The 12,740-nt window shown below is 42.0% G+C and overlaps 1 protein-coding gene across 3 annotated transcripts in view; it reads left to right on the forward strand.

Moving 5' to 3' along the window:
* Positions 1 to 1,856: 1,856 nt before the first annotated feature.
* The window catches only part of CREBZF (CREB/ATF bZIP transcription factor), a 103,204-nt gene continuing 92,320 nt past the window's right edge, over positions 1,857 to 12,740 (forward strand). For all 3 annotated transcript variants that reach the window (XR_014967932.1, XR_014967933.1, XM_085623216.1), the window contains exon 1: positions 1,857 to 2,061. Coding sequence is in view for 1 of the 3 variants with exons in the window: in XM_085623216.1 (XP_085479342.1) it covers positions 2,007 to 2,061 (55 nt within the window). In the remaining 2 variants the exon portion in view is untranslated. The remainder of the gene's footprint in view (positions 2,062 to 12,740) is intronic.

The following is a 12,740-nucleotide window of genomic DNA, read 5'->3' on the forward strand; positions in this document are numbered from 1 at the left end:
AGAAAATCGGGCAGCATCCGGACCTTCTAGGATTCAGGAAACGCAATGTCGTAGCGTCAGTCAAGAAGTCAAGAGTTCAAGCGGCAGCGGGAATCATGGGGGGGGGGGGTACCCTCTCTATTCTACTACTCTTTTTTATAACAAAATGAAGCAAATAAGATACAATTTAGAATTTTAGATCAGTCGTGATTGGCTGGTTTGAGATCGTCCGATGTAAGTTTTTAAGTTCTCAGGAAAAGCTCGAGGGGTGAGGTCATTGGTTAGTCCAAGAGTCGGCTTGTTCCGGTTTATTGTAAGGTTGATTGTTCTCCTGTCTTGGCAGACCTCCCATACTCCGTCCTTGCTCGGGTACATGGTGACCAAAGGTCGTGACGAGGCTTTAGGAGGTTTCTGGCGCATGCGTAGCTCACTCCGCACCTCATGAGACAGTCGCCACTTCGTCGTGTAGTGTCAGCGGCCATCTTTGATGTAGGCCCAAATGCCAACTTAAGCGAAACAAACACAAAGGAGTAATTAATACATAGAAATAATGAATCTAATGTTAACCCCTTACTAATCCCTCTATGTGCTTGTAATTATCTAGCGTATAGCGACATTTAAAGCAATTATATTCACCTTTTCGATCCTCCTCATGGGCAACATCACAAAAGCAACATATATCATGCAGTATTCTATTACCACATATACTACTGTTAATATGTGTACATATTTTAGTTATAAAGCTTATTTAGCCATGCAAAATGCAATTCCCAAGTGTAATTCGAATATTAATAATGTTGGTTAATATACATGCAAACTCATTTAAGAATATTATAATTAATAGATTACATAATTAGTATTTTCATGCAGAATAGAGGAGGTATACAAAATTTTGTACTGCCCGCTCGATCAGAGGATATCAAGATGGCAGCGACTCGTTTTCTACAAACAGTGACATGATAATTGGTGCACCGCAAAAAAAAAAACATGCGAAAACCCCAGCAATGGCGGGAAGATCTTGCTCTGTAAATATGTACTATATATTTATACAACCAAAATCACTTAAACTTTTCGTTAAATGTAATCTTGAGTGAACAACTTGTATATGTATATAACTCTAACCACTGGTACCTGTAGTAGACGTATGTACTTATTACCATTCTTATGTGAGTTTAGAGTTTATCTGTTTTGTATCTTTTATGTAATTCATGTACTCTGAAGTCCTAATGTAATGTAACTAGCTGTATTGTAAAGCGCTCTGACACATCCGGGTAAAGCTCCCGCAAAAAATAAACGCATAAATAAATATGTAGCCCCCCCCCCCAAACACACATACCATGCACCAATCATCACGTCATAATGAGATCTATTGGAAATGTAGTCTTTACAAAAAGTTTATACTGAGCTTGTTTTGAGTGGCTGCTGTCAAAATTGCGTTAAGAAACAGCTAAGAAGGAGATGCATAATACTCCGATCTGAGTCCTTAAAAGAATTGAAAGTTCTTGACCCGTTAGAAATATTTTTTTATTCTTGTCATGATCCTCCTATCTGAGGCTCCTGTCGTCAAAACACATCTAAACGTAATGAAATATACATATTTTTTTCATAAAATCTTTAGTAACACATTTTTGTTTTTATTTTTCCGTTTTTCGTTTATATTCATTCAAGAAAAATTCTCTCAAATGTATTATCTTTTTTTTTCCCCCGTTCCGAAAAATATAACTGTCTGATGTTTTGTCGTTGTACATTGTGCCAGGCCACCCATCCAAATATGGCTCCCGCGTTCCATTTCTTTTCCCACAAGCCTGCGGGCGAAATTGCTCGAGTCATTCTAGAGGAGACAGTCCAATAGTCTCTATGGTTAAACCTTAAAATAAACTCTCGCGATATCACAGCGTCGTTCTTTATGCTGTAAGCAGTTGCACAGACCCCGTCTTCGACGTTTTCAAAGGCGAAAATTGTTATAAAAGAATCTTTTGGAGCGGAAAGAGGAGGAGTCCGCTTGGGATCGGACTGACGACGTTCTCATGCGGGCCACGCGCTCCGGTCGTAACCATGCACCAATTCCTCGCGCCGCCTGCGGTGAGTGTTGGCTCCAAGATAAGAGGCCTTTACCGGGCGGGAGGCTTTCCTGCTAGCAGATATTCTGTAGATGTGGTTTGGTGATAAGCCTGTTGCAGGAGGCTTTTTTGCAGTTACAGGCAGGCGCCGTCGATCCCCATCTGTGGGCAGACAGTGTTTTGCTCCGCGCCAGTTAGCGTGACGATGGGCCCCTCCTCTAAATAGGCCACATGTTATCACAAGCGTCGCGCATTTTTTTTTTTTTTTTTTGCAGCTTATATAGCGCGAACTCGATCCGAAGGTATTGGAGCGCTGTACATGAGCACCGTATTTACATTACATATGCAGGCACAGGGAGATCAAGTGATTTGCTCATAATCACAGGATGTGGACGCGACCCCGAGGCTCGAACCCTGGTTTCCAGCACCAAAGTCGGCAGTCTAGCCGACGGACCTAGAGAGGCCTGAACTGTACAGATCACGTGTGCATTAATCTAGAACGCTAAATTGATAAATGTGGGTTGGTCAGGCAACACCCCGCCCTCCGCCCCCCCCCCCCAAAAGGCTAACCACATGTATTAGTGAGATGGACGGCATTTTATTTTTCCTTTATTTAAACGTTTTATATAGCGTGTGTATCAGAGTGCTTTACAAATACACAGGAGATAAATGTTGCATTACATAGTATGATCTAAGGAAGCAACAATAAAAAAACATATGTAAAAACATAATAATTAGGCAAACAGTGAGGGGGTGGGAGACTAAAAATACTAATACGTTAACACGATGACGGAACCGTGCTACGGCCGCAAAGAGCTTAACGGAGTTAGTAACCGCTATATATTTTGAATACAATGTGAATAATTAGGATGGAGTAAGTCCCTTATACAAGGAAACCTTTTTATTATTTTTTTTTTGCGCTGCCGAGGCACAAGTTGCAGCGACGCCTCTAGCGTGATGTTATTGGGCAATTACTAACTTTTACCGTACAGCACGTTGCTGGGACTGTTGTTTAAGACGTAATGGGAATCCAAATATGCAAATCTATATCGGTTGGTCTCACCCTTCACTTTTTACATGAGGGCTCCTTGGCATGGATGGTTTCAGGTAGTTCTAGTGCAACTGCACAAGAAACAACAAGCATTTGCAATGCAATAGGTCTCGCATTTACTCGAGTTTAAGCTATTGGCATTATAAATGACAATGTGTTTTATTTATGTTCCAAAACATAAATAAAAGGCATTGTCATTTACAATGCCAACAGCTCAAACTCACGTAAATGCGAGACCTGTTGCATTGCAATCAGAAAAATGAAAAATTGAAATTTCAAATTATAAAATAACAATACAACTGTAGAAACGTGGAGTTAAAAGTTTAATCTTCTCGCCACGTAAAAGAGTTAATTAGATTTCACATCGGGTAAGACAGATCTACAAAGGCAAGCTAATAGTGCTGTAAACCTACTGTATTTTCTTTCACGCTGTGCGGATTGTCAACATACGTGGTCATAATAGGCACTTTAAAGATGGTGGACGAAGAGCCATACCCTTGTAGTACTGAATCAACAAAAGGGATCTCATTTTGAATAAATCGCACTAAACACTGTGAAGGCTTACGCCAAGTTTTTCAAAGATTTGTAAACAGGGCAGAGGAGAATCTGTACAGGGAACACTTTGGGCATGCACACCCTGCCTCCTAGGCAACAACTCCTCTCAGACGTCATCCGGTGGGATATTTAGTTTTCCTGTATACAAGTGCTTTAACACGTCATCGTGCTTTCAGAGGCGTGATATACTGAGGGCACTCATGGTCACAAAAACACTGACTGATAAGACCTTACAAAAGTGCATATTGTGAAAGCTGGCCTATAACTTGTTACCTCATCTCGTCAACCAAGATTATCCCAGTTTCTCGTATAGTCCATGGGCTAATTCGCCCTCCCTGTCAAATCATTATTTTTTGGATGCAATTTTATATAACGCAAACACGACCCAAAGAGGTTCTAGGGCTTTACATGAGCACCGGCTACATTACACAAGGTCATATTAGTCTCTTTTATACACTGAATTGTGCAGGATCACAGAATGTTAAGCCAATGCTGCTGAGACTCAAACATGGTTCACCAGTTTCAAAGTTGGTAACTTTAGCCCTAGCGCATTCCAAGTCAACAGCAATTTAAAGCCTGGATTTATCTACTACATGGGACATATTTCATTATCTTTACAAAGCATAAAGGTTTAAAACCTTTAAGATTGGCATTTCTGGGGCCCTGAAGCTCTGTGATCACCAAGGGTGAATATAAGTTTTTCAAAGACAGATCAATGTGAACGAGGGAAGGTCCCAATCCCACAGAGCCGGGACCAGTCATCCAAGTTGATCTCGTGGGAGAATTCCTTTGGGCTCATCCATTTGTGTGTGGATATTTCTTCCCTCACATGAATTAGCCACATTGACAAACTAGCAGCATCTTTCCAAAAAAGTAAACGGATCCAGGGCAGACTTCAATACGCACATTAGGCGCACCAACAACAGCTTACAACAGGAGAATGTCTAGTAATGAGGGTAAACAATTTGTGACAAACAGAAGAATTAATTAGAAATATATATGTGATGAAGGCAGCTGTAGAGAGCCCTCCATGCAATATATAAAAAGTGGGATTTCAAAAAAAAAGTGCCAGAGCCTAATCCAATTCACATGTAGCTAATACCATTTTCCCAAAAAATGATAGGGACACGATAACTATCTGTTTGGATCCCACATTGTTTTTTTAATTTGATTATAATGATTAGTACGATTTATAGTGCACTTTAGTGTCCAGAGCATGTACTCCACTTTCGCGCAGATGAAGAGTGAAGTTATTTCTGCACTGTAAATGCATAATTTGGGAGGCTCGTACATTGTGTTTGGAGAAACTAAATGGGAAACTGATGCAAGTAGCTGTCGCCACAGATATAACTTAGCCAACATCTGTTTTCGTAGCTTGAATTATTAAGATTTGCTTTGGTGCACAGATAGCGGAATACGGGTTACTTTGATCCCATTGTAGCTAGGACGGAATTCACTTGTGTAATATGCCAAAACATGTCTTAGAAAACAGATGGTCAACTGTCGAACATTCTGAAGAAAACGTGCCATTTGGACGTGTCAGGTTCGTTCATGAAAGGTTCTCACCTCCATAAAATAGATGACATTCACTCGAGGGGAACGTCCAGGTACTGCATAAATTAGATGGTTGCATTACATTAATCCAAATTCTTCTCGTTTATGTGTGTCTCAAAAATATACAGCTGACTGTAAAACGGGACGCATTGAATTGGTTCGATTGTCTGTGAAACAAGCAGGAATTGAGATAAGGGAGGGGGTGGCAAATGGTGAGCATTTCGCGGCGGCTTTGATGTTTTCAGTGGCCGCGCGGCTCACTGAGAACATCAAAGCCGCCGCGAAATGAGCTTTTGTAAACGGGGGATTTGAAAGTGCAAACTAGTGCTTTCAGGCTGCCAAATGGTGCGCGCGCCTGGCGCACATGCACTGTATTTGGAGGCCTGAAAGCACTCGTTTGCACTTCCAGATCCCCCTTTTACAAAAGCTCTCGCGAGAGCAGCGCTAAAACGCTGGCTCCAGCGAGACCTAAAAATAACGAGACCGTGTCAGTTGTACTCTGATGTGTAACCCCTTAGGGTGATCTAATTGTGAGAACTCAATGGCTTAAGCTGACTGCAATAGTCCACTATTCATCCTCCTGCCACAGATTCTATCTCCACAGGAGCAATCTATAATATATTTTTCAAAAGCAGATGGCTACCATTTGCAATGCTGCTGAGCGTCTCTGTGCAGCATTGCTAAAGGTTACGTTTGGGAAAAGCTTTTTTTTCTCTCTAGTTATACTTTTAGCCGCGTTGCGCTGCTGTACAACGTGGCTAATAAACATGGGCGATGTCAATAGATCTCGCAAAGGCGAGACCTATTGGCTTTGCCAGTGTGTTTATTTTAACACCTTGGTTATGGAGTCTCCCTCGGCAGCATGTTTGTGATGGCATGTTGAGGGTAATTGTCAGAGTTAGACCACCCTGGAAAAAGGATGTACCTGTAATAGTGGAGGTATTTTGTTTTGCACATGGGGTGGCCAGGGTCAGTAGCCAAGTTCTGACATTGGTACTTTCTAAGTAATTCTTGGCATAAAATGGCACCCTTGACAAAGTATTCCGGCTGTCATGCCGGAGGTATTCTTGTAGGGTGCACACGTGGTAAATTGGGGTGGGGGTCAGTACCTCCTGGGGAGTAGGCGTTTTGATTAGTAATGTATGAGATTACATAAATATTTCACGAGCCCACGTTCGGGGCATGCCTTTTTAGCAAATATATTGAAAATTATACTTAAGAGCCCCTCTTTCACCCTTTTTTTTTTTAAACGTGGAAATACAATTTTGGGGACGGTGGGCGAACCACCGACAGAACCTTCCTAAAAAGAAGCTTGACTCACTCAAATATGTCTCGTGTGAAAAGCATAAGTATGCGTGTGGTTTACTCAGCTGGTCCTGGGCTTTCCTGTTGTTTGATAAGAATATAAGAAGGAATGATTGGAGAAACGCAGTGAACAGTAGACCGATGCACAGTGAAAGGGATTGGTCGTAAGGATATACTGGTCTTCGTTGTGAGTAGTGCTCTCGCTCTGCTTTAATGAGACGGATCTGCTCAGGCTTCCTCATCCAAACTGCCTCAACGTCAAAGCCGCTGTGATGGGCGACCAGCCCCTTTGTGTGCATTTTTTTTTACTGTCACAGAAGCTACGTGCAGAAGGAACAATTGCTAATACAAGACCAAGATTAAAATAGTTTCTCGTACAACAAATAGTTTAATTACGCACATTAACAGGTTAGCGCGTCCACCCCGTACATTATAACCGTTCATGTCCAATATATTATTGTAATATAGGATACTTAACTTTGCAATTGCTGCCAGGCTTTTCTCTCAGCTCAATAAATTGCATCACGCATATCCGTTGGCTTTTACCTGGTCACAGAATTTGACATCAAGTGACCCAAGAATCCCATTTTCTGAAAAGTTATTTTCCGGAAGTGACTTATAAACTCATCTAAGGTAGAATATAAATAGGTGAGACAAGGAAAACGGTCATAATTACGTAGGTGATATAATTTCCTCCTTTAGGATATTGTCAAATGTCCTGTGATTTCCAAAATATGTAACTGAGCCAAAATCATGAAGCGTAGTCTAGCTAGTTAAATATTATCAACAGTTGCTGTTTTAGTTGGTTATTGATCTCCTTTGATGCTGTGCTTTCATCTAAAACTGGACGTGGTCTCGTTTTTTTAAAACCACCAGCTAAGTAGGTTAACCTCCTTACGCGTGCCTTAATTAATTAATATAAAGGGCAGTGCACTCGGCTCGAATGCTTTATATGCCGAAACTAGTCAGTCGGTCTGCATGTTTTCATTGCTGCTCTTCGTAAGCCTAGGAGTTCAAGCAGGGTAGAATAACCACATTAAGTCTGGTACTGGTTACTTGTAACGGTGTTCGGATCTTATTGGTTTTTCTTCAACAGATTAGTGCACTGCACAACATCATCGCAGGTACTTTACTAGGTAATCACTATTGAGCAATCCACACGATAAGACGATTTCACGCCAGATCCTATGTTTTCTTATATGTATGCAAGCCCTGGTCGATTTTCAAGTCAGATGTAGCCCATGATAATTGTAATGCACTCGTAGGGCAGGATGTTGCAGGGATACCGGCTTTGTATCCCTGTTTGGAGACCCACCCTTAATAGAATTCCCATTATTTTCATTAACAAAACATAATCTGTTTGCTCAAACTCCTAGCTAATCAATCTGGGTAATCTATAATCCTCTGTTTGGCCCATTCATTCTAGCAGAGTTAAAGTGAAACTTTACCCTTGCCTGTAGATAAATCGGAGTATTCAGTATGTTTTAATCTTATAATACCAGGAATTTGCGAGGGAACTAGGTAATTCTACGCAATGGGTCAAGGTCAGTTTTCTGCACTAAACAAAAAGTTACTTATTTGATGGGGACTCTCCATTTATTTGCTAAAAAGGGTAGTATTAAATTCACAAAGCTTGAATTTAAATTAAATTAGTTTTATTCAGCATGGCACGGCAGACCTCCTTCCAGCTCCAGACTCCAACAACCACTGAGTCTTTCTCTGGAACATTACATCTACAGTTCTATACTAGAACATAGAACAGCGCTTGAAGATAAACACAGCGCATGCCAGGAACACAGTGATGTTACATACATAAACACAAATAAGAATACAACACATCCCCCTCCTTTGAAAGAAACAAACACAAAGGAAACTTAATAAATAAAACTAAAATAACATAAAATAAAAGCAAAAAGAAAAAGACAAACCACAACCCCATATAACAACTAAACATAGTCATTCAATTTTTTAGGAAAATATTTTACACAACTTGATCTGACATTTAATCCAACAGGAACTTTTCCACCCACAATGTTAGAATCACCGGAAACCCCAACATTGTACTCATTGTCACGAATCATATTTCCTGACACCGGATTAGAAACAAACCTGTTTAGACTGGGAGGGCACTTTGCCACTCTTCTGACATTCCAAACCTTCCCATCTTGAGTAGCTACAGAATTTTTAAAGACTCTTTTAATTTGTATAGCTTTCCCAAATCTACTAGATCCCTTACAAAGAATACCAGGTTTTTTGATCCTAACCCAATCACCCTCTACAAATGAAGGTGATTGAGTTTTCCATTTTTTATCAAACCACGCACAAGTCTTGCCTTGCTTACTCTTAACCTTCAAAGAAATGTCATCCACACAAACACCGTTAGTCTACTTTCGTGCACTTTTCTCAAAACCACCACGGACAAATCTTTGATGCTGGCTCCCTTCCCTTCAACAATTTAAACGGACTGACTTCTGTGGTGGTATGAGGAGTAATTCTGTACAACCATAACTTCTCTCTAACTCTGTTTAACCAATCATCTCCAAACTTAACTGAATCAACCACAAACTCCTTCAACACTCTATTAAACCTTTCAACGTGTCCATTTTCATGCGGTCCATAAAGGGAAGTGAAAACATGTTTTATTCCACATACACCAACAAAATCCTTCATCTCAGCCGACTTAAACTGCACTCCATTGTCTGTGACCAAATACGAAGGGCAACCTTGACGTGCAAACGTCTCTTTTAAAAAATTTACCACAATTTCTGTTGTAATTTTATTTACAAACTTTACCTCCGGCCATTTTGAGTGGTAATCCACCAACACCAAAGCAAACCTGCATTTCTCAGGAAGCATATTAAACGGCCCTGAAATATCAAAAGCTAACCTTTGCCAAGGTACTTTTGGCCATTCCACCATTCTTAAAGGTGGAACTCTAACGCTCCACATTCTTTCACTAGACACACACAGCTCACACTCTCTTACTATTCCATCAATAAATCTGTCAATTCCAGGCCGCCAAAAAAAATTCCTTACTAAACGTTTCATTGATGAAATACCAGTGATGAATACAAGCCCCAGCTAGGCCCGCAAGAGACAAGGGTTCGCTCTTCTGTAACGAAATCTATAAGGAAGTTGGCACGGAAACTGCAAAGTACAAAAACAACGTTTATTAACCCTTAAGGGTGGTCCTACAATCCACACAACACTCTTCAGTATTGCAAGGAGTAGCACACAGAACTTGCGTACACAGTCCCCTTTTATACACAACAGAGGGGCTCATGAGTGGGTGGATACCACATGAAGTCGAAGAACATTACCATTTAGGGTCATTCTCGATACTGAATCAATACATGGGCGGAGCTAACACACTCCTTAGGCCCATGAAAACACATGGTCAAGCAAAGCTAATTATAACAGATGTGGTCAAGTCTGGGCATGCGCCAGATGGACAAGAGGGCTATTTATAAACTGTTGCTAGGCAGATTACAAGAGCAACTAACACAGAGGTCGGACTCTCCTCGTGGTGAACACATGGCAGCATGTCAATACAAAATGGAGTCCGGACTTCGGCCAACATAAGGAGGAAAACACGATTAAAGGGGAAGCATTAATGTTTTCAGTAAATGCTTAATCACATTCTGCTTTAATTTACAACAGACGACCCTTTCAGCATTTACTGAAGACATCCGGTTTCCAAGAATAATCATCGTATATGTCAATTATCATCATTCCTTTAACCTCCTTAGCTAGACCCTTCTGGCGGGCAACATCGGCAATAGCTTTCTTATCTGGAATGCAAAATGAAATGCATACGGAACAGCACAATGGTCCACATTGAATACACATACAAAAAAGGAACAGAATTGCTACAATAATACAGAGACCAGTTAGAACCTTCCAACCCCAGGCAGTAACCAACGCCCAAAACCATCCAGAAAAGGACCAAGTGCCGTTTTCTGTGTGGATTTCAGCTGCTATTTTGTGCAGTTTATTAATGGCATTATAAACGGATGGCGTATGATCAGGGATGAACACACAGCAGCTACTTCCAATAATTTTACAGGCTCCTCCTCGATCAGCTAGTATCACATCCAATACCATACGATTCTGCAATGCAACAATCCTGGTTATCTGTAATTCTTCCGTAAGATTCCCAAGAGCAGCAGCAGTCTGATTAGTCACAGCTTCTACCACTCTCGTTAATCTCCGGATCTTCCTACTATTCAAAGCAGCTCCAACAAAGAAAAACAGTCCTAAGTTGAAATCAATATACTGTTGCAAACTGGTATCCGTTTGATCCACATCATCAATCGATAAAGTTCGTTTATATCTATTTACAGTCACATTATTCAACAACTTCAAATCCTTATGATATGACGCGGGTGCTAGAAATACAGGAGGTAATAGGAATGATACATAGCATACCCCAGACCACCCAGCCGGCAAACGGTAATAACCTTTATTTCCACATACGAAATAGGTATTATGGGATGCTAGGAAGGTGCTGTTGTTCAGCCCATCGATGTTTAATACGGTTATACAATCACTGACACCAACAGGGATGAAACCCACACTCTGGACACACAGGTCCGCTTGTGCTTGGGCCACTTGGATCACAAATTTTTCCTTCCCCACAGTGTCTCTGGTATTCGTGAAGATATAGGGAATGGATTCATTGTCCGGTCGGTACTCTTCCCATTCCCAAATTGTTCCATTTGCTTGTGGATATCCATTTCTGTCCTGATGACATTCTTTATTAAGTCTGAAAAGCAATCGTCCCACTGTCGGTTTCCGAGTAGCAAACAACAAAGTGTACCATGCTCTACAAGAGCCATTATGAGAGAAAGGAAGTGGTATGAATGGCGTACCTCCTTTCTTCTGATGGGCTGGCATCATCCCACATATCCAACAGTTCGTAGCGTTCGTAGCAACGTGGGTGTGATGCAGCATCTGAATGAAAGTGTTATTCAAATAGGATTGTCGATGCTTCAACTCTTGGTATGGCAATGTATAAAAGTAGTGCTCCGCAGGCACTGGAGTCGTTAACACAAGTGTCTCTCGGGCAGGAGTTGCCTCCTCCACAAACCATGTGGTTATACCAACGATAGCTACTGTTAGCATGAACCCCAACGCACAAAAAATTTTCTTCTTCTCCATGTCAAAGGAAACAATACCCTGATGTCTTCCTGAAACTAAAAAGTCTGTCAGAACTCTTCCCCTTGGGCAGCGGTTGATTTCTTCACCAGCGGGCCAAGACGGGTGTCGCTACACTAATGCAGGGCTGATCCCCCCCCCTTGCCTCATCGGCTCTCCGTTTCACTAACCCAAGGGCCGTTCTGACAGTATGTCCCGGTACTGGAAACCTCACTTCCTTGGTCGCAGATGATATCGCCTTCCTCCAGAAGTCGTGTGGTCCGAAAAGAGCTCCTCAGTGTCGTTTGGCCCCGCAGCACAGCCTGTCTCTGCTGCTAGGACTTCTCGTTGATCGGTCAGCACGGCAGACTCTACCAATCCGGGCGGTACCTTTCGACAGTGCAAGGAATGGATCCAATTCTTCCTGTTCGAGACTCGCACTGCCGTCCTCGTGGCAAGAAGGACTTGCTCAGGTCCGACCCATCTCGGCTCCAAACTGTTCGATCTGTCGAAAACCTTTATCATCACCTGATCTCCGGGCCGGAGACCATGTCCTTCACCAGTAGACCGATCAGGGAGCGCCTCTCGGACCTGTTGATGAATAGAAACCAAGTTATCCGTTAACTGTGCCAGATAATCACTCATCATCACACAAGGTACATCATACACAGCCTTAGGTCTTGGTGGACCCCAAATATTCATTGGGCGTCCAAATACAATCTCATAGGGTGTAAGGCCGGTTCGAGAGTGTGGCACCGACCTAATTGACAATAACGCCAGTGGCAAGGCGTCCGGCCAGGTCAAAGATGTTGAAGCTTGGATTTTGGCGATCTTAAGCTTCAGCGTACCATTATACTTCTCGACTAGTCCTGCAGACTGAGGGTGGAACACGGCGTGGAACTTCTGGGTGATGCCTAGGCCCTTCAAGACATACTTTATAACATCCGCTACAAAGTGAGGGCCATTATCACTCCACAGAAGTCTACAGACGCCGTATCGAGGGAAGAACTCTTTTAGCAGTAGCTTCGCCGTGGTCATTGCAGTATTGTCTTTCGTAGGGTACGCCTCAACCCATTTACTGAAGGCGCAAACCACTACTA

Source organism: Triturus cristatus, chromosome 8, assembly GCF_964204655.1.
Source record: "Triturus cristatus chromosome 8, aTriCri1.1, whole genome shotgun sequence".
NCBI lineage: Eukaryota > Metazoa > Chordata > Amphibia > Caudata > Salamandridae > Triturus > Triturus cristatus.